The sequence below is a fragment of the Megascapheus bottae genome, chromosome 15 (assembly GCF_031878675.1).
Source record: "Megascapheus bottae isolate mThoBot1 chromosome 15, mThoBot2.hap1, whole genome shotgun sequence".
Classification (NCBI taxonomy): Eukaryota; Metazoa; Chordata; class Mammalia; order Rodentia; family Geomyidae; genus Megascapheus; species Megascapheus bottae.
The window spans coordinates 42,451,637-42,473,596 of record NC_143523.1 but is presented as its reverse complement, the minus strand read 5'-3'; the positions used below and the strand labels follow the sequence as shown (position 1 = coordinate 42,473,596).

Genomic DNA, 21,960 nt, shown 5'->3' with positions numbered 1-21,960 from the left:
AATTTTTCTGTTGGGGCTGGGAATGTAGCTTAGTAGTGCTTGCCTAGCATTCATGAAACCCTGGGTTTGATTCCTCAGAACCACATAAACAGAAAAGGCCAGAAGTGGCTCTATGGCTCAAGTGGTAATTGTTAGCCTTGAGCAAAATAAGCTCAAGGACAGTGCCCAGGGCCTGAGATCAACCCCCAAGACTGACCAAAAAAGAAAAAAAAAATCATATCAAGACTTAGTTAACATACATACTTTCTACATGTATTCATTAAAAAAAACAATTTAAACATACACTCAATATATTTTCCTCAATTATATTTTCTTTATAAGACCTTTATAGGAAATGTTTTATAAGCTAAAGAGCACTGCCAATGGGTTTTAGAGTTTTAGGAAATTCAGAGTCTTGTGGACTTTCCTGCCTCAGTTGGCTTCAAACTTCTATCCTCAGATCTCATTCTCCTGAGTAGCTATTTCTTTACTTCCTACTTACAAATTCTTTTTACCTCATTTTTTATTGAAACATAAGGTTTGTACACATGACTGTGAATACTATGCCAATAAAAAAACCAAAAAAATTGTAAGCACATTAGGAATAAGTATACAAATACTAATTTTATTTCACTTTTGTTTTTGTACATGTTATCACAGCATTAATATAATTTTTATAACTTTCTATAAATCAGTGTATACTTATGTCTTACTTTAATTTTACTTTCTGACGATTCCCAGTTTAGAAAACACAAATATTCAAGGCAATTAATATGCAAATCCCTTTGATCCAAGCAGACCCTATAGAGTGACCGCCTCCCTCAATCTACCCCTCCCCAGAACAAGTTTGAGTGCTCGTGAATGCTCATCTCTTTGCTCACCATGGCCAGGTGCTGGGGACTGATTCGTGCTGGTCTCTTACTTCGTACAGGGGTCTTACTTCTTTCTATGTTATCTCCTTTGATTCTTCCATAGTAAGTCTGTGGGCAGTAAATTTTCTGTGTTTTTCAAATGTTGACAAATGGCTTTTGCTTACACTGGCATATTTTTATACACAGGGTATAAAATTCCAGGGTTTTTTTTGTTTTTGTTTTTGTTTGCCAGTCCTAGGCTTGAGCTCAGGGCCTGAGCACTGTCCTTGGATTTTTCTCAAGGCTAGAGCTCTACCACTTGAGCCTTAGTACCACTTCCAGCTTTTTTCTATGTATGTGGTACCGAGGAATTGAACCCGGGCCTTCGTACATGCTAGGCAAGCACTCTACCACTAGGCCAAACTCCAGGCGGTTTGTTTGTTTGTTTGAAAGAAAACACAACATTTGTTTTTCACAATAGCCAAGGACACTTAACGTGTGGTGTTGAGGCTCTGGTTGCCTGCAGCTCACATCTGTTATCCTAGCTACACAAGAGGCTGAGATAAGAGAATCTTAAACAGGTTCTTTAGGTTTGAAGCCAGCACAAACAGAAAAGTCCATCTCAAAAAGACTCATCTCTACAAACCAGCAAAATTGCTTGACCAGAGTTATGGCTCAAATCACAGAGCCTCAGATAGCTGAACAAACTGAGCAAGCTCAATGCCTTGAGTTCAAGCCCCAGTTACTCCTTTTTCTATCCTCTCACAAAAGAAAAAAAAAAAATCAGGAATTGTTATTTTCTCTAAGATGGCATTTAAAATCACATATAGTCATATGTTATTGCTACATTTAAATATATTTCATTAGCGTTTCAAAAATTTGTTCATATATATATATATATATATATATATATAATATTGCCAGTACTGACTTTGAACTCAGAGCCTGAGCACTGTCCCTGGACTTTTTCAAGGCTAGAGTTCTACCACTTAAGCCACAACACTACTTCTGTCTTTTTCTATGGTGGAACCAAAGAATTGAACCTGGGTCTTTGTGCATGCTAGGCAAGTACTCTACCACTAGGCCAAACTCCTGGCCCAGTGTTTCAAAAAATTTAAAGAAATATATGTACTATGTAATTTTTTTTTCTTGACAGTCCTGGGGACTGAACTCAGGCCTGAGCACTGTTCTTGGGCATTCTTCAAGGCTAATTAATGCTTTACCACTTAAGCCACAGCACCACTTTCAGCATTTCTATGTATTTGGTGCCAAGGAATTGAGCCCAGGTCTTCGTGCATGCAAAGATAGCACTTTCCCACTAGGCCAAACTCCCAGCCCCTAATTTTTTAAAAATCAAAAGGACACTTACATGTGGGAGAGAGTTGCGACCAATTTTAAATTTTTGGGGCCACCAGCTTCTACCATATTTACAGCCATTTAAAAACATGCTCCATGAACAGCCAAAGGACAATGAGGCGCCACAGGTTTTCGGATTAAGTCCTTGGCATGTACAGGTACGACTGTGGATGAAATTGGAAGAGAGTGAGCAGAACAAAGCAGGAGATAGCTCAGTCACATAATGTTACACAGAAAGTTAATGAGATAGCTCTAACATTCACTTATTTTATATGTAGACATTCGCTTAAAATGTCCATTATTTTCTTTGATTTGGAGATACCTGGGGTAGAGAATATAAAAATAGACTTGAACATATTACTTATTAACTACATATGTTACCTTAACTCTTGGTTCTTAAAATTCTGAAGCTATAATTTAAACTGCAATCAGTAATAGGACAATGGCTCAATTATACGAAGAAATAAAATCAAATGAGTACCATCCATTCTTAAACTTTCTCTAAATTTGCATGTTCTAATTCTAATCTGATACACATAATCTATTGATACACATATAACTCTAGTGTTTATTTTAAAAGTATTAACATTTCCGTAGTACTGGGGAATGAAGTTGCTAGGTAAGTGCCCCCCAAATGGAAGTTATCAAAAAACTTGAAAAATAATCATAGGACATAGAAAAAAAAAACACATAGTAGTGAGGAATTCTTTTTTTTCTGGTTCTGAAAGCTTAAGTCAGGGATCTGAACTTGTTGGCTTTCTTCCTTATATTTGGTGCTCTACCATTTGAGCCCAATCTCTAGTCCAGCAGTTGACGACTTTTCTACCTGCGTGGCTTCAACCCAAGATCATCTATTCACCTCAGCCTCAGAGGCGACATCATAAGAACAACATATAAATAGTACTCCTATTTACTACTGGGATCTAAATACAGGTCCTGTAATTGCTTAATAATCAATCTGCCCCTTTGCCACATCCTCAGCTCTGAGATTTTAAATGGTGAATCTATTATGAAGAAATATATTTTTAGTTGAGATGACTAAGGTATAATCTTCAAAACTCATGGCGTATGTACCTATAAAAAATAGCTTTTAGTCTGTAAAAGATTTTGATCTTGTGCTAGGAGTATGGATGGCCTAGTGGTAGAGTGCTTGCCTAGATGCATGAAGCCCTGGGTTTGATTCCTTGGTAGCACATAAACAGAAAAAGCCAGAAGTGGTGGCTCAAATGGTAGAGTGTTAAACTTGAGAAAGCCCAAGGACAGTGCTCAGGCCCTGAGTTCAAGCCCCAGGACCGGTTAAAAAAAAAAAATCCAATAGAGAGAAGGCTAGCAAGGTGACTTTGATCAGGATTCACTGGACTCAACCTGACTTACAAAACTGAATTCTTTGTACAACTCAATAAAAAAGAAAAAAAACTCAAAAAACAAAAAAAAAGGGGGGGGGCGGCCAGGATCATGGCCTAGTGGTAGAGGTCTTGCCTAGAATGCACAAAGACTCAGGTTTAATTCATTGGTACCACATACACAGAAAAAGCCAGAAGTGATGCTGTAGCTTAAGTGGTAGAGTGCTAGCCTTGAGCAATGCTCAAAAGGACAGTGCTCGGGCCCTGAGTCCAAGCCCCAGGACTGGCAAACAAAAAAACCCAAAAAAACAAAACCACATACATACTCACAAAAACAGCTAGATGGGGGTGGCTCACATATCAGGAGGCTGATACCTAAGGATCATGGTTCAAAGCCAGCCCAAACAGGAAGCATTTATGAAACCCATTCCAACTAACCACCAGAAAACTGGAAGTAGAGCTATCACTAAGTGGTAGAATGCTAGCCTTAAGGGAAAAGCTCAGGGATAGCACCTCAGGCTTGAGTTCAAGCCCACAAACCTCTCAAGCAAGCAAACAATAGAATACAATGTAACATGTGTGGAGATGTAACACTATAAGCCAATTTAAAAAAAAAGAAAAAAAGAAAAAAACAATGCACTGGTACTGGTAGCTCACACCAGTAATCCTAGCTACTCATGAAGCTGAGACCTAAGGATCAAGGTTCAAAATCAGCCTGGGCAGGGAAGTCTGTGAAACTCTTATCTCCAATTCATCAGCAAAAAAAAAAAAAAAAAAAATCCTGAGGCAGATCTGTAGCATATGTGGGAGAGCACTAACCTTGAGCACAAAAGCTCAGGGACTGTGCTCAGGCCCTTAGTTCAAGCCCAGGACCAGCACACACATGTGCACATCTACACATCTAAACGCACACCTACACAAAACCAATGCAAAAAGTGGCTGGAGGTATGGGTCAAGAGTGCTTGCCTACTTAGCATTAGTAAGTTCTTACTTCATTCCCCCGTACAGAGAGAAAGAGAAGAGAAAGAGAAACAGAGACAGGATAATCTAATATTCTAAAGATCTAATATTAAAAGTAACCCTAACCCACAACCAAACTAATCTCTTTTGAACAAAAGGTACATTAATGTTTAAATCCACAATAGTTCAAACTGATTTTCCCATACAATTCACTTAGTGGGTAGTTAATTAACAATTTACCATTAGGTAATAGAGATCTGAATGTCAAAGCAGTACAAAACAGATTTGATTACTTTTCGTTGAGGGTACATCTTCGGTCTGTCGGATGACCATTGTACGACCTTAGACTGCGAGTAATCTCCATGTACAATCTGTCAGCTATCAGCCAAGGGACACCTTCCCATTGCATGATCACCACCACTGTCACTGCTGTTTGACAATAATGGCCTGGGCGCTCCCGGACCAAACAAAGAACCTTTTCTTCCTTACTGCTTCTTCTTATAACCTGCAAAAGCAGAATGCATCCGTCCATGCAAAACAAGCCTACTTTCTGTCATCAACAACTAAATACATCAAGGATTTGAAGCCTATGACTGCCAAACTATGATCTGTTGTCAAGAGCTGCTTCTACCCAACTCATACTTAAACTAACAAACAAAGGCAGTGAAAAAAATCTATGCGATATACTTTTTGCAAAAGTTCATACAGGAGCAAGAAGACTCTGGAAAACTAACAGTTGTAGGATTGCAAGGTCACATGACAAATGGGCCTGGATATAAAGACCTAAGAAATCTCTGTAGTAAATAGACAGTTGATGAGTGGATATGCAAGTAACACAGAAAGCAATCCCCTGAAATGTTCATGGCTTCTTTGTGCTACCACTAAGATACATTACTGTTAAGGTGATGTAGCTGATTTAGGAAATTACAAAATGTGACAATTAAATTCTGTCTATTTTTCATGTTTCTAGAGTCTTCAGAAGGCTTTCTAGTTCTGTTTTGGTGGCTCACATCTGTAATACTAACTACTCAGGAGGGTGAGATCCGAAGTTTTGGTTGGAAGCCAGTCTAGAAAGGAAGGTTAGTGAAACTTTTAGTCTCTAAGTAATCAGCAAAAACTCAGAAGTGGAGCTGTGCTTCAAAAGTCCCAGCCTTGGGCCGGGAATATGGCCTAGTGATTGAGTGCTTGCCTAGCATGCACAAAGACCCAGGCTCTGATTCCCTCATAGAAAAAGCTGGAAGTGGTGCTGGTGGCTCAAGTGGTAGAGCTCTAGACTTGAGAAAGCCCAAGGACAGTGCTCAGGCGCTGAGCTCAAGCCCGGGACTGGCCAAAAAAAAGGTCCCAACCTTAAGTGCAGGAGCCGAGCCCACTGGCTGCTCTGGGCATTGATGAAAGTGAATTATACAACTTGTGGGCATAGATGGGAGGGAAGGAATGGGAGAGAATGAAGAAACAGATATTATGCCAAAGGAAGGAAATGTACTTATTACCTGACACATGTAAAGGTAACCCGCTGTATATCACCTCTAAAACAATAGTCATTTTAAAAAAAAGTCAGCCTTAGCTAGGCACAAATGTCTCATGCCTGTAATCCTACCTACTTAGGAGGCTGAGATCTTAGGATCCCTGTTCCGAGCCAGCCCAGGCATGTTCATGAGACTCATATCTCCAATTAACCACCAGATAACTAGAAGTGGTACTATTGCACTAGTCCAGAGCAGGATAGCTCCCAGGCTCTGAGTCCAAGCCCCATCATGTTGGGGTGGAGGGAGAAGGAGTGGGGAGTCCACTCCTTCATATTTCCTTGAGGAAATATGCTAAGGGCAAGCCCCAGAACTGGCACAGAAATAGATGAAATAAAAGAAAGTAAAAAGGCAAATAAAACACAACAATATTAGTCACCCAGCAAAGAAAAATGATTTACAGTACTACAGACGCTGGTAGGAGAGTCAAATGGTATAACCATTAAAGAAAAATTAATGAGGCTGGCAAGGTGGTCTAAATTCTGTAAACCCAGGATTCAGGAGGCTCAAGCAAGAAGACTTTGGACACTAATACTGAGAGTTGCTAAAAACATCTTAACCACTCATCAAGATGAGAAGGATTGTCATGTGAATTATCTAGCATGCTAGAAGACTAGAATTCAGTCCCCAAGGGCAATGAGGGCTGGGATGGCAATTTTCTTACTTTTTGGTGTTGGTCCCTGGTCTTGAACTCATGTGCTCAATGCTAGTGCTCCACCACTTAAAACAGCAACACTTCCGCTTTTAAGCAGTGGTTGAGAGTCTCACTGGCTAGCTTCTTCTCAGGCTGGCTTTGAACCTTGATCCTCAAATCCCTGACTTCTGAGTAGCTAGGATTACAGGTGTGAACCACCAGTGCCTAGCTCATATTTATTTTTTACTCCAGGGAGTTTAAAAGTACTAAATGGGGCTAAGAATATGGCTTTATAGTAGAGTGCTTGCCTAGTATGTATGAAGCCTTGCATTCCATGCCTTAGTACCATATAAACAGAAAAAGCCAGGAGTGGAGCTGTGGATCAAGTGGTAGAGTGCTAGTCTTGAGCAAAATAAGCTCAGGGACAGTGCTTCAGGCACTGAATTCAAGTCCCAGGACTAGCAAAAATAAATGACATTTAAAAAATAGCAAATATAGCTGGGTCACTGGCTCATGCCTATAATCCCAGCTACTCAAGAGGCTGAGATCTGAGGATCCAGGTTCAAAGCCAACCCAGGCACTAAAAGCTGTGTGACTCGTATCTGCAATTAATCACTAGAAAAGCAGAAGTGGGGTTGTGACTCCAGGGGTATGGTATAGTTTTAAGCTGAAGAGCTCAGGGACAGTGTCCAGGCCCAGAGTCAAGCCCCACGACTGACAAAAACAAACAAATACATAAAAAGTAGTAACTACCAAGGATTGGTAAAAATTCCATTATTTACAATGAATATGAGAACTGTAAAAGGGGTAGCTGGGCACAGTGGCTCACACCTATAATCCTAGCTACTTAGGAGACTGAGATTTGAGGATTGAGGCTCAAAGCCAGCCCGAGCACTAAAGGCTGTGTGACTCTTATCTACAATTAAACATTAGAAAACTGGCAATGGCACTGTGGCATAAGGGGTAGGGTGGTAGACTTGAGCTGAAGAGCTCAGGTTCAACGCCCAGGTCCAATGACCAAGCCCCACGACCAACAACGACAACAAAAAAGTATGGAGGGGGGAGTTAAACAAAAGGTGAATATGGCTATTACCCAAAGCCAGCATAACTGTGACCCTCCTGTCTCAGCCTCCTGTCTTAACAGGATTCTTAGCTTTGTGAGTCACTGCTTCTAGGCAAAAACAAGCCAGTTTCCAATGTCATGGAAACATTCCTGGAATGAAGAAGGAATGCAGGGTCCAGGCAACAGCTACCAAATACATGTGGCCTCACAGAAGGAGCCTAGAAGTGACACTGTAGGTGAGCTCCCCCTGACACATCCAGACTGTGATTTCATGAGACAGACTATGTCACAAGCACTCACTCAGTTGATTTGCATTCCAAACCCAGACAATTGTGTGAGGGACTATTGTTCCAAGCTTCAATGTTTTGGTGTACTATAATTCAACAGATTATTCACACAGACTTCTGATCAAGTCATTCCATAGAATATGATTTAGACACCAGATACCCTGTCCAGAATCTCAAACATCTCAGTTCATAGCTATCACTCTGCTCTTAAAGTCTGGTTTCTGGCTGGTTACCTGGAAATAGTCTAGCTTTCAAATAGGTGAGATTACATGTGTGAGACACTAACATTCAGCAGTGACACTGGTTTTTAAGAGGTACCCATTTTTGTTGAACCCATATGTACTTTAAAACTGAGAAAAAGGCCGTTCTTTAATTCTTTAGTGTATTTAAATTTGCACACTTGAGCTATCTGGGTTTTGGTTTTTTTTTTTAATGCAATCTATGTTCCAAGGATGGCTTTAAATTTGTGGACAAGTGATTCTCTTGTCTCAGCCACAAAGAGCAGGGTGGTACATGAGAATCACACCACCACACTAAGATTCAGTTGTCAGCTTCAAGATTTTATTCCAAGACGAGCTTGTTAATTAGAAAATCAGGGAAGGATTGTTGCTTAAAAGAATCTATGTGCCAGGGATTGTATCTAGAGAATCCCTTCTTGAATACTTATTTGTTAAGCATGACATTTAAAAAATAATATAAAAATCAATGTTAATAAAATCTTAAAAAAAAAAAAAGAGGGCTGGGATGTAGCTCAATGGCAAAACGCTTGCCTAGCAAGTATAACGTCCTGGGTTCAATGCCCAGTACCAAAAGAGAAAAGAAAAAAAAATACAGTTAAAAAAAGAGAGAGAGAAAGAGAGAGAGTGGGGGGAGGGAGAGAGGGAGGGAAAGCCGGACCCGGCTCACATCTGTAATCCTAGCTATTAGGAGGCTGAGATCTAAGGATCAAAGTTTAAAGCCAGCTCGGGCACTAAAGTTAGTGAGACTCTTATCTCCAATTAACCACTAGAAAACTGGAAGTGGTGCTGTGGCTTAAGGGTAGGGTGGTTGCCTTGAACTGAAGATCTCAAGGACAGTACTCAGGCCTAGAATTCAAGCCCCATGACCAACAGAGAGAGAGAGAGAGATATTGAGGGATGGAGGAAAAAGGTCTCTGGCTCCCCAAAACATAAATTGGAGTTAGTGACTGCATGCTTGAAGCCCTGGATTCAATTCCCCACATAAGCAGAAAAAGCTAGAAGTGGCACTGTGGCTCTGTGTTAGAATGCTAGCCTTCACCAAAAGCAGCTTGGGTAAAGTACTCAGGCCCCAGGGATTGGCAAAATACACATGAAAACTAAATTAAAACAAATGTAATCAACGAGAACTAACTTTTCCCAGTAAATGTGAGCAACCACAGAAACAGAAGGTAAACATAACCCTGACGGACAATTGGAAAACTAATATAATGTCTACAATAAAAAAAAAAAAACTGCGTGTTTAAACATTATAAAAGTGTATGCCTATCATCAAAATGCAAAACCAGAGCAAAGAAAATCTACTTTTTTTTCTTATGTTTACATCACATTTTTTTTTAAATTATTTCCCTATAGGAGCATATAACTACCTCTCAAACTGATTTAAAAGAAAAGAATGATAATCAAGCCTTTACAAATACTTACCCACTTAGCAACTGGACACCCCTGAGAACTCTTTCCTTCTTTGCCTGTGTACTCTACTTTTTCTATCCGTATTGCCTTTCCTTTTTGACCATACCTAAGTACAGTGGAAGAAAAGTAGTCAATTATTGCAATCTATACCTGAAACCTTTAGTGTTCAACTTTTAAGGTCAACAAAGAGAGCAGGGCACTGTGGCTCATGTCTGTAATCTTAGCTACTCAAGAAGCTGAGATCTGAGGATCAAGGTTCAAAGCCAGCCGGGACACAAAAGGACCTGAGACTCTTTATTCCAATTAATCTCTAGAAAACAGGAAGTGGGGCTTGGTTCAAGGTGGAGGGCCAGTAGCCTTGAGCTGAAGAGCTCAGGGACACCGCCTAGGCCGAGTTAAAGCCCCATGACTCACAAGAAAAAAAAAAGATCAATGAAGGGAGAAATGGAATACAAGTTCAAAAACTGTTCCTCATTTACTTTTGTTAAGTTTGTTTTTGCCAGGCTTCGATGGCTCATGCTTGTAATCATGAGATTACAAGCTACTCAAGAGGCTGAGAGCTGAGGACAGCATTCAAAGCCAGCCTGAGGCTCTTATCACTAACCACTAAAATGCCAGCTTGAGTGAAAAAAGTTAAGGGACAGTGCTTGAGCTTCTGATTTCAACAAGCCTCAGTATCTGTACACACACACACACACACACACACACACACACACCTTAATAGCTTAAGATAGAATGCAAAGATGAATAGTGCTTGCTAGAGGTGATCATTAGAACTATTTCTACCACAGCAGTTATATAAAAGAAAGTTCTGTATTTATCAAAGACAAAGAGCCTTTCTTTCCTTGAGAGAGACTTGTTGGATGAATCCCAAGACCTCATGGGCAAGTTAGAGACTCAGGATACCTGGACAGCATTCTTACTTCCTGGGACCTAAGAAACATTCGTCACACACCATTCCCGAAGGAAAGTGACCTTCAGTGAGCTGGGTAAAGATGGGTGAACAGGGAGGGTAGCACATTGCCTTACCTCATCTCCATGAGTATCCTGATAGCAGCAATATCAGGTCCTGCCCCCAGATGTGTGTAATATGGCCCTTTGTCCTTTTGTTTCCCTATGGGAGGAATGAGATTATTAGATCCCAAAGCGTTTACAAAATTATGTGGGGCCAAGGTAGAGACAAAGAGCATATTGGCCACTTTTGAGAATTATAGTCAAAGACAAGAGATCTTACAATATAATTTGTTCAGGTGTTCCTTCCTCCAAGAACCAGGAGGAAAAACATATTTTATGGATGAGTATTCTCTCATCTCCTATCTAAAAAGAAAAAAGTTTATTGGAGTGATAGGGAGAGAGATGGAAGGTAATAATGATCTCATGCCTGTAATCCTAACTACTCAAGAGGTTGAGATCTGAGGATTGTGGTTCAAGGCCAGCCCAGACACTAAGAACACAAGACTCTTATCTCTAGTTAATCATTAGAAAACAGAAATTATGGCTCCAGGGGTAAGGCCATAGCCTTGAGCTGGAGAGCTCAGGGACAACTCCTAGGCACAGAGTTCCAGCCTGATGACCCCCCCCTCACACACACACAAAAATGCATTGTAGGAGGATAGCCTAATAGTAGAGTGCTTGCCTAGGATGCATGAAGCCTTGGTACCAGATACTGAGAAAAAGCCAGAAGTGGTGCTGTGGTTCAAGTGGTAGAGCGCTAACCTTGAGAAAGCTCAAGGACAGTGCCCAGATGGTGAGCTTAAACCCCAGGACTGCCCCCACCCAAAAAAAAGATGCATTGTAATCATAATGTGACTTGTGGAACTGATAAGCCCTTGGACAACTACTTAACTTAAATAAGTAAATAAAGTAAAAAATGTCAATGATGGAGATACAAATTACAAAGTCATTCAAAGCGGGTACTACTGGCTTTCAACTTTAATCCTAGCTATTCTGTCCAACCTAGCCCAATCAGGAAAGTTTGTGAGACTCTTATCACCAGTTAACCACTAAGAAAAGTGGAGGGGCTTAAAGCAGCCAATTTCTCCAGCTATTTAGAAAGCTCAGGTCTGAGCCGGTGCAGTAGCTCATGCCTGTAATCATAGCTACTCAGGAGGCTGAGATCTGAGGAACAAGGTTCAAAAGCCAGCTCAGGCACAAAAAGACCTCAGACTCCAATTAATCCCTAGAAAATGGGAAATGGGGGGGAGGGGAGGGTAATGGGGACCAAGACATGTGAAAGGGTATCAATATATGTGAATTAATGTACCTTCTATCTGGCAAATATCATGTAACCCTTTATTAATTACAATAAAAAATATAAAAAAATAAAAATAAAAAAAAAAGAAAGAATATGGGAAATGGGGCTTAGCTCAAGGGTAGGGCTTTTTCTCCTACTAGTCTCTCCTAGTAGCCTTGAGCTGAAGAACTCAGGGACAGTGCTCAGGCCCTGAGTTCAAGCCCCAGGAATGGCAAAAACAAAAAACAACCATGAGAAGGAGTATCAAAGTTTGAGAAGTAATGCACCCATTACCTAATGAATGTTAACAAACTCCTCTCTATATTATCGTGACAATAAAATACAATTAAAACAAAATTCAGACACATTACCCAGGCCCTTAGTTTAAGCTCCAGAACCAACACACACGCTCACTCTCTCTCTTCTCTACTGAGATTCTAGTGGGCAGAAAGGCCAGGGATGATGTCTGTATAATCGTCAAAAGCACCAGTCTTCCTGTAACAAACCAGTATTTGGTCTAAAATATCATTAAAAAGCCGAGCTCAAATGCTCTAATACAAGTGTGTGTGTGTGTGTGTGTGTGTGTGTGTGTGTGTGTGTGTGTACACTTCTGGTTCCACTACAGATATAAGATTTTGATGAAGGGACAATCATCAATTGGAACTATGTATACAGCAAAACTAGAGTACCACTGAGATAATCTTTTGGAAATGAAGCCAGTCTTTTCATTGTAAAATATATGTATAAGAAAATATTTGAAGCCTGGCTGGTGGCTCACACCTGTAATCCTACTTACTCAGGAGGCTGAGATCTGAGGATCAAGGTTCAAAGCCAGCCTGGGCACAAAAGGACCCGAGACTCTAACCTCTAGAAAACAGCAAGTGGGGCTTGGCTCAATGGTAGGGTGGTAGCTTTGAGTTGAAGAGCTCAGGAACAGCACCCAGGCCCAGGAGTAGGTTGGTAGCCTTGAGCTGAGCTCAGGAACAGTGGCCAGGCTTACTTCAAGCCCCATGACGAAAGCGAGAGAGAGAGAGAGAGAGAGAGAGAGAGAGAGAGAGAGAGAGAGAGAGAGAGAGAGAGAGAGAGAGAGAGAGAGGAAAAGAAAAGAAAAGAAAAGAAAAGAAAGAAAGAAGAGAGAGAGAAGGGGGAGGGAGAGAGAGAAGGAAGGAGGCAGGGAGGGAGGGAGGGAGGGAGGAAGGAAGGAAGGAAGGAAGGAAGGAAGGAAGGAAGGAAGGAAGGAAGGAAGGAAAAACTATATGGGGTCAAGAGTGTAGCCTAGGGGCCAGAAGTTTGGCCTAGTGGTTAAAGTGCTTGCCTAGCATGCATGAAGACCCGGGTTCAATTCCTCGGTACCACATACATAGAAAGTGGTAGAGCTCTAGCCTTGAGAAAACCCAAGGACAGTGCTCAGGCCCTGAGCTCAAGCCCAGGACTGGCAAAAAAAAAAAAAAAAAAAGAAGAGTGTAGCCTAGTGGTAGACTGCTTGACTAGCATGGAGAAAGCCCTGGGTTTGATTCCTTGATACCACATTATCAGAAAAAGCCAGAAGTGGTGTTGTGGCTCAAGTGGAAGAGCGCTAGCCTAGAGAAAGCCCAAGGACAGTGCCCAGGCCCCTGAGTTCAAGCCCCGGGAATGGTAAAAAGAAAAAAATAAAAATAAAAAAAGCATGGCAGGGCTGGGAGTTTGGCCTAGTGGCAGAGTGCTTGCGTGGCATGCACAGAACCCTAGTTGTTGTGGCTCAAGTGGTAGCGCTCTAGCCTTGAGAAAACCCAAGAACAGTGTTCAGGTCGAGTTCAAGCCCCAGGACTAGCCAAAAAAAATCAGTTTTTCAGGGCCAGGAGCATGGCCTAGTAGCTTGTCTAGATTCAATTCCTCCATACTACTTTCACAGAAAAAGCCAGAAGTGGTGCTGAGGCTCAAGTGGTAAGAGTTCTAGCCTTGAGAAAGTCCAAGGACAGTGCTCAGGCCCTGAGCTAAAGCCCAGGACTGACAAAAAAAAAAAAAAAAAAAAAAAAAAACCACCATGGCAAAGTACCATACTTACATTAAGAGTTACAGAATAGAAATCTTCATCATTATGAACATTTTTTTCTCCCTTGTCCAAGAACCTTTATCTTGTTCACCTCAGCTCCACTCAGAAAACACTGAGCATGGGGCTGAGAATTTTGCCTAGCATGCACGAAGACCCAGGTTTGATTCCTAGGTACCACATACATGGAAAAAAAGCCAAAAAATGATGCTGAGGTTCAAGGGTAGAGCTCTAGTCTTGAGAAAGTCCAAGGACAGTGCTCAGGCCCTGAGCTTAAGCCCAGGACTGGAAAAAAAAAAAAAAAAAAGAAATAGAAAACACTGAGCATTTGCAGACTGTGTGCTGTTCCCAAGAGCACTAGCCTTGAGCACAAAGAGGTTCAGGGACAGTGCCCAGGCCAACCTTATTTCCCTAAAAGGTGGTCATTCCACATAAGCACTTACCTTGACAGTTGCAATCTGGCCCTTCATCTTTGATTGGAGGCCCCAAGTTTCTCTTACGTTTATTCACAGAGACCGTGGCAGAGTCTGCAGCTCCAACACTAGATGAATAGACCTCCTCTTTGCTCTTACTACTAGTGACACCCGAACTTACTACATTCACATTCCTGAGAACTGGTGCTGGGTCTGCTAAGAGTATCTTACTAGGCGATGTGGGCAGTCTCTGACCCACCAGAGGTTCTTGAATGCTATCATGTTGGAATTGTGTTTCCTTATCAGCCATCACATTCGCACACTGGACAGATGGAGAGGAGGAAGGGGACCTAGGAAGAATTTTCTGATTGACATTCACTATTGACTGTACCTGAGAATTACCAACTCTGTCTGTAAATGCTTGCCCCTTGGATTCCATTTGAATATGATTTGGGAACAAATCCAATGGTTCGATCTTCATTTCTTCCTGGCTTAATTGACAAGATCTCTTGAATTTAATCTGAGAAAGTGGAAGAAATAATTTACATTTTCGGGCTGAACCAGTTTGACTCAGTGGTTTGCATTCTTTGGCAAGAGTATTACCCAAAAGAGGAAAATCGTGTGGACCAAATTGTCCAAATCTTTGAAATTTGGATGCCATCCAAATATCATGTAACTTATTATATTCCTTTGCTAACTGTTCCTGATTTTTTTGGCCATTTTCTTGAGCGCTAAGGACCATGGGCTTTTTCTTTCGATCTCTTGACTGAGTAGGTTTTGCTCTCTTCTGAGCTGTGCTCTTTGGCTTTACAGATGATAAACCATGATTATTTTGGACAATTAAAGTCGGTTTCTCTTCTTTCATCTCCTTCTCCTGTACTTTATATTTAACAATGTTTGTTGGTGCACTTTCAACATTCTTGTCCTCTGGATTTACATAATTGCATTTAATGATTGAGGCCAGTTGTGTTAATTGTGTTGCTACATCTTCCTCAATTTGACTGTGTGATACATTCTGACATGATGGGCTATATGAATTCAAATTTTTGCTACTGTTCAATAACATGTTGTAATGTCCCCATTTATTAATTTGTGGTAACTGAGGCAAAGCCTTAGAATCATCTTTAAGGGCAGGTCCATCCCCAACAGTTTTATTGGTATCAGTTTGGGATGAATTTGATTTGGGTGTTAAAACAGATACAGCATTTTTGATTTTGGCATGCTCCTGTGGCTTGTTGAACTTTTCGTACGTAGCTGAATTGATATGTGTCTTGTAGAGGGTACTGTGGCCATTGTATACCACTGCATTGCTTGAACTCTGCTTTTCCAAAGATGGACTGTGATGAGAGCTTTGAGTCCCTCCTTGAGGGACTGGATGGTCTTTTCTTACAGAACTTAAGATGATCTTACAACTATTCAACAAGCTAGCTGTTCTCTGATCTGTTCTTTCATCCTTTTCAGACTTCGATGGCGAGGTATTCTCAGATGGAGCTTCTGAGAGCTGAGTGAGGGCTTCTATAGCTACCACTTGCTCCAAGGTTAATCTCCTGTCTTTTATGAGGGATAGAAGACTTGGTTGAACTGGAGAGCCATCTTTTAGTTCTTTACATGGTAGAATCTCAGGTGTTTGGAGTTGCTCAACTTCACTCACTGAAGTAGTCTGAGTATTTAAGTTTGCAGAATCCTCAGATTTGTCGTTCAAGCCAGGTTTCTGTAAGATTAGCACTTGACTATCCTTGAGACTATGGTTGCTTGCACCAGAGGCAATAGGGCTTATGGCATTGTTATGGCTGGCAGTATCTTTCAGGAGTTTGAAGGAATGGTTTTCTAATGCCTTGCCCAATTCTTCAATGTTGAATTTGTTAAATGACACATTTGTCTCAGCTGGAAAACAGTGTACATTTTCAATGCCATTTCTTATAGTATGTGCAAATAACTTGGAAGCTTCTGTTGGTGGTTTCTGGTCCTCTTTAGAGTTTCTTGAGTTTTTAGCTTCTGTGACAGGGGAACTAATGTCACCTTTGACTTGCTCACTTAAATGTGACTTCTTGTTCTGCGTCCATTTCTCCACCTCAATACCTGTCATGCTTTTTTCATTTTTTGTTACATTTTCAAGGGGAGCTGCCTTCAAATCCAATCTTTGTTCTTCCCCATGACCACATCTGCTGTTTTCCATGGATTCTGTCTGGGGGCCATTTACTAGTTTCTTGTCAAGCTCTGCCTACAAAATAAATACAGAAGTGATTACTCATTATCTAAATAGAAATAATAACCACTAAATGTAACCCTGCCTAAATGTGAGGCCTCCATGGACACAATGGTTACTGATGCTACCTCTATCCTTCTAGATGCTAGAGAACAATACTGAGAATGTCTTTTTATTAGCCAATCAGTACCAGATAGCCCCCATGCACTATAGAAACAAAGGTCAGTCTAGCATTATTCATGTGGCCTTTTTTAAAAACAAGATTGAATGAAACAGCAACAAAAATATTGAAGCAGAGGCCAGACCAATTATTTTTAAAAAGGAATATGTTATATTGGCTATAGACAAGTTCCCACTATGACAGTCTCCACAATGAAGAACCTGGAGATTGATTTTGGTAACCCAAAGGAGAATTCTGTGTCATTATATTTGTGGACAGCCGGAGGACCAGAAAGCTAAAGACCCAAAGAAAGAGTCACACTGTCCAGGGGACAGTGTTGCCTCTGTGCCATAGTGGGAAACAATAAAGAAAAAATTGTCCCTGCCAAGCACGGAGGAGTCTAAGATCTAAGGTTCGAGGTTCAAAGCTAGCTCAGACACTAAAGACCCAGACACTCTTTATCTCCAGTTAATCTCTAGAAAATGGGAAGTGGGGCAGTTGGATCGGGAGTAGGGTGATAGCCTTGAGCTAAAGAGCTCAGGGACAATGCCCAGGAACCGAAGGTATGGTAGTAGCCTTGAACTCAGAGACATGCCCAGGCCCAGAGTTCAAGACACATGACCCACCAAAAAAAAATGTTCCTCTCCAGAGAGGCATGCACCTCCAAAATATAGCCCCAAACATCCTATGAAGACTCTAATATATGTCAGTGTCCTGGTACTGAGGCTTGAAGTCACCCTGGGCACTGTCCCTAAGCTCCTTTTGCTCAAGGCTAGCACTCTACCACTTGAGCCACAGTGTCACTTTTGCTTTTTCTGAGTTTACTGGAGATGAGAGTCTCATGAACTTTCCTCCCCAGGCTGACTTTGAATAGAGATCCTTAGATCTCAGCTTCCTGAGTAACTAGGATTACAGGTGGAAACCACTGGCATCTGGCTTTAAAATGGCCATTTGGGGCCGGGAGTCTGGCCTAGTGGTTAAAGTGCTTGCCTAGCATGCACAAAGACCCTGGTTCGATTCCTTTGGTACCACACATATAGAAAAAGCCAGAAGTGGTGCTGAGGCTCAAGTGGTAGAGCTCTAGCCTTGAGAAAGTCCAACGACATTGCTCAGGCCCTGAGCTCAAGCCCAGGACTGGCAATCAATCAATCAACAAATAAATAAATAAAATGGTCATTTTAGCCGGTGGCTCACTCCTGTAATCCTAGCTACTCAGGAGGCTGAGATCTGAGCATCAGGGTTCAAAGCCAGCCAGGGCACAAAAGGGCCTGAGACTCTTATCTGGCTCTAGGGTAGGGCTATAGTCTTGAACTGAAGAGCTCAGTGATAGTACCCAGGTCAAGTTCAAGCCCCATGACCCACAAAAAGTAAATAAAATAAAATGCTCATTTTAGGGGCCAGGAGTGTCTCCTAGTGGTAGAGTGCTTGCCAAACACCCATGAAGCCCTGGGTTCAATTCCTTAAACTACATACACAGAAAAGGCCAGAAGTGGTACTGTATCAACTTGTAGAGTGCAAGCCTTGGGAAAGCCCAAGGATAGCACCCAGTCCCAGAGTTCAAGCCCCAGGACTCCAAGACTGGCAAAAAAAAAAAAAAATCAATTTAATGAACTATGAACCCAACTAACTTCACTAACTTCCTTCAACAACACAGGAAGTTATAAGCTCAGAGATCAAGTCTCACAAAAGACCAAAAAAAAAAAAGATAAGCTTTATCCTAATGAGTGTTCTATGATGGGAAAATCCAAGTAAGTACACCGAAATCAGAAGGCTAAAAGTGGAACAGAATGTACAGGTAGATCTTTTACAAAGTAAAGATTAGGTTAAAAACGTCTTTGGAGCCAAATACCTATGACTCACACCTGTAATATTAGCTACTCAGGAGGCTAAGATCTGAAGACAGTGGTTCAAAGCCAGCCAGGGAACTAAAGTCCATGAGATCCTTATCTCCAATTAACCACCAGAAAACCAAAAGTGGCCTTGTGGCTCAAGGGATAGGTTGGTAGCTTTAAGCACAAGAACTCAGGGACAACGCCCAGGCCCAGGGATAGGGCTGTAGCCTTGGCGGAAGAGCTCAGGGACAATGCCCAGGCCCAGAGTTCAAGCCCCATAACCAAACCCCCCCCCCCCAAAAAAAAGGAAGGAAGGAAGGAAGGAAGGAAGGAAGGATATTGCTGAGCACAGTGGCTCACACCTGTAATCCCGGCAACTCAGAGGATGAGATTTGAGGATTGAGGTTCAAAGCCAGCCGAGGCAGCGCGAGTGGCAGCAGAAGCAGTAGTAGCAGCAGCAGGAAGAAGAGGAGGAGGAGGAGAGGAAGAAGAAAATACAGAGGCATGGGTGGCTCCCCTAGCTCCTCTAGAGTCCGAGATCTGATGATGGACGTTCAGATCTAGATCAGTCAGGAAAGTATCTGAGATGCTTTAATTTTTTTAAGTAGTTGTATTTTATTGCTGGGTTACAGTTACATTTGTCAAGTAGTGGGTATAAATCACTTTCTTTTTGTTTTTTGGGTTTTTTTTTGCCAGTCCTGGGGCATGAACTCAGGGTGTGGGCACTGTCCTTCGACCCTTATGCTCAAGGAGGCACAGCACCAATTCCGGCTTTTTCAGCATATGTGGTATCAAGGAATAGAACCTAGGGCTTCATGCGTGCTAGGGCGAGCACTTGGGTACATTACTTTTTATATATATATATTTTTATTGTAATTAATAAAAGGGTTACATGATATTTGCCAGAAAGAAGGTGCATTAATTCACATATATTGATACCCTTTCACATGTCTTTACATTACTTTTTTTTTAACATTGATAACCCTTCCTATGTTTTTCTCCCAATTTCCCTACCCTCCTCCACCTAAGAGATTCCAAACTCCAATTAACTACCAAAAAAGTCAGAAATGGAGCTGTGGCTCAAGGTGCTCGAGCAGAAATTCTCTGGGACAGTGCCCAGGCCCTCAGTTCAAGCCCCAGGATGGACAAACACACACATACACACACACACACACACACACACACACACACACACACACACGCTCACACGCACGCACGCAATCACTGAAAGATGAATTTGCAAAGCGAACATTTAGGACAAAACCAGAAACAACAATTTTTTTTTTTGGGCCAGTCCTGGGGCGTGATCTCAGGGCCTGAGTACTGTCCTTGGGCATTCTCAAGGCTAGAACTCTACCACATGAGCCACAGCTCCACTTCTGGCTTTTTTCTATGTATGTGGTACCAAAGCATGGTAGGCAAGCACTCTACCACTAGGTCAAACTCCCGGATCAATAACAAAACTCAGAGCAGCACCATGTTTTCCAATTACTCGATCCAATACTCCTTTTTCCTTCCTAAGGGCCAAAAAAGCAACATCTATAGTGTGAAGTTTGGTGGCCCTGATAGCCTGTGGACTCTGCCTAGCCTTAGGTCTCCCTAGTTCTGCTCACCATGGGGCTTAAACCCACAAAGTCAACACCAAGGAAAGTACAGGCACTCACCATGTCCAGCTCTAGGAGCCTTGCTGGCTCGCCTCCTCCAGAGTCAGTTCAACACAGCATACAAGTGTGGTTTCCTCCTCATCGTTCCTTTAAACTTTCTCCCCAACCCCCCACCATACAACTCCACCCTCACTTTGCCTCAGGGGCTCAGAACCCAGACAAAATTCTTTTTTTAACTCAGGGGTGGAGTAAAGGTGGGTAAAAGCAGATAGCTAATAAAGGGAGAGGTCAGAATGCTCCAAGTTAATTTCAGGAAGAAAATGTAAATTGAGGTCTGGCCAGAAGTTGTAGGCTGGCTCTGATGCTCTTGCTAGTAGTTCTAATTACTCAGAGGCAGGGATTTGAGAATCCCAGTTTGAAGCCAGCACAGGCAGGAAAGTCCAAGAGGCTCTTATCTTCAATTAACACGTGTGTGCGCGCACACACACACAGTCAGCCAGAAGTGGAGCTGTGGATCTATTGGTTAGCCCTGGACAAAAATGATCAGGGACAGTGCCCAGGCCCTGAGCAATCATACCTTAAATATCAGGGATGTAACTTGTTTCCATAAATTTCTTTTTCACTAAAAAGGCCTCAGTTACTCCTGGGTTTTTGCTTTTACACCCAGAATCCTTTCTGTGTGTTTGCTCCACCAGAGCCTACAAGAAGCCCAGGCCCTTACAAGGACAAACCCACTCATGCTCAAGGTTAATAGCTAAACACAAGCAAGCACTTCACCCCCACTAGGTTACATGTACATACACCTTTGTTTGCTTGTTTGTTCGTTGAGGCAGGCAGTTCAGTAGCCTAGACTGACTTAAACTGTGATCTCATACTTCAAAATTTAGTATCTTGTATGGGGGGGGCAGTTTAAATGTAACTCAAGATTTTAGATTTTTCCTCTGACAAATTCTGCTTGGAAAACAAAACAAAATGAAACAGGTTTTGTTTAAGCTATTCCATCTGGAATTCTCCCCCCAGGACCAAAGATAATGCTCCGGAACCAGTTCACAGATAATTAGCTTATCATTCAAGTCACCAAAAAAAAAAAAAAAAAAAAAAAAGGTCCACACTGCCTTGGTAGTATTGAATCTCCAGTTGGTTTATCCAGTAGTTCCTCTTAAAGGGAAAACTGTGTATTTCTGTCTCAGCTTTCTAAGAATGTAAGTTCTAAGATTAGTGAACATTCACTCATCATTTATTATGAGCAGTTGGCTAATGATTGTATCTATAGAGGTGTTTACACATTCCTAACAGAAAAAAAAAATTAGAGCTTTCCTGAGCCAAACTTTAAAAATCCATAAATCTTCCCCTCCTGGCTTGTTCCTAATAGGCCATAACAAACTCAAGTCTTTCCTATTTTAAGCAAATAAGACAGATGCAAGGTGGCTAACACCTGTTATCCTAGCTACTCAGGAGGCTGAGATCTGAGGATCATGGTGCAAAGCCAGCCCAAATAGAAAAGTATATGAGACTTTGATTCCCAATTATCCACCAGAAAACCAAAAGTAGACTGTAGCTCCAAGTGTTAAGGGTACTACTACCCTTGAGTGAAAAGGCTCAGGGGCTGTGCCCAGCCCCTGAGCTCAGTCCCCACAGCTAATTAAAAAAAACAAAATCTCCCTTCAATTCTCTATCTATGACTTTAGTTATCCCTGCTAATCCTAGACCCACTTACAAATAATGATGTTCCTGTTTCACTTCTGTACAATCTGTCCACTTATCCATGGAACTTATTGGCTAAAGCCATTCATATCAGACAGATTTTGGTCCTGAAGTACAAACTCAGTCAGCCATCA

The 21,960-nt window shown here is 41.7% G+C and overlaps 1 protein-coding gene across 1 annotated transcript in view; it reads right to left on the bottom strand.

Moving 5' to 3' along the window:
- Tet1 (tet methylcytosine dioxygenase 1) overlaps positions 1-21,960 on the bottom strand; it is an 80,320-nt gene that overhangs the window by 13,352 nt on the left and 45,008 nt on the right. The window contains exons 3-8 of the mRNA XM_090346959.1: positions 14,351-16,541; positions 10,675-10,759; positions 9,658-9,751; positions 4,783-4,994; positions 2,200-2,350; positions 861-959 (exon numbers count right to left, since the gene is read on the bottom strand). Coding sequence (XP_090203085.1) covers positions 861-959; positions 2,200-2,350; positions 4,783-4,994; positions 9,658-9,751; positions 10,675-10,759; positions 14,351-16,541 — 2,832 coding nt within the window. The remainder of the gene's footprint in view (positions 1-860; positions 960-2,199; positions 2,351-4,782; positions 4,995-9,657; positions 9,752-10,674; positions 10,760-14,350; positions 16,542-21,960) is intronic.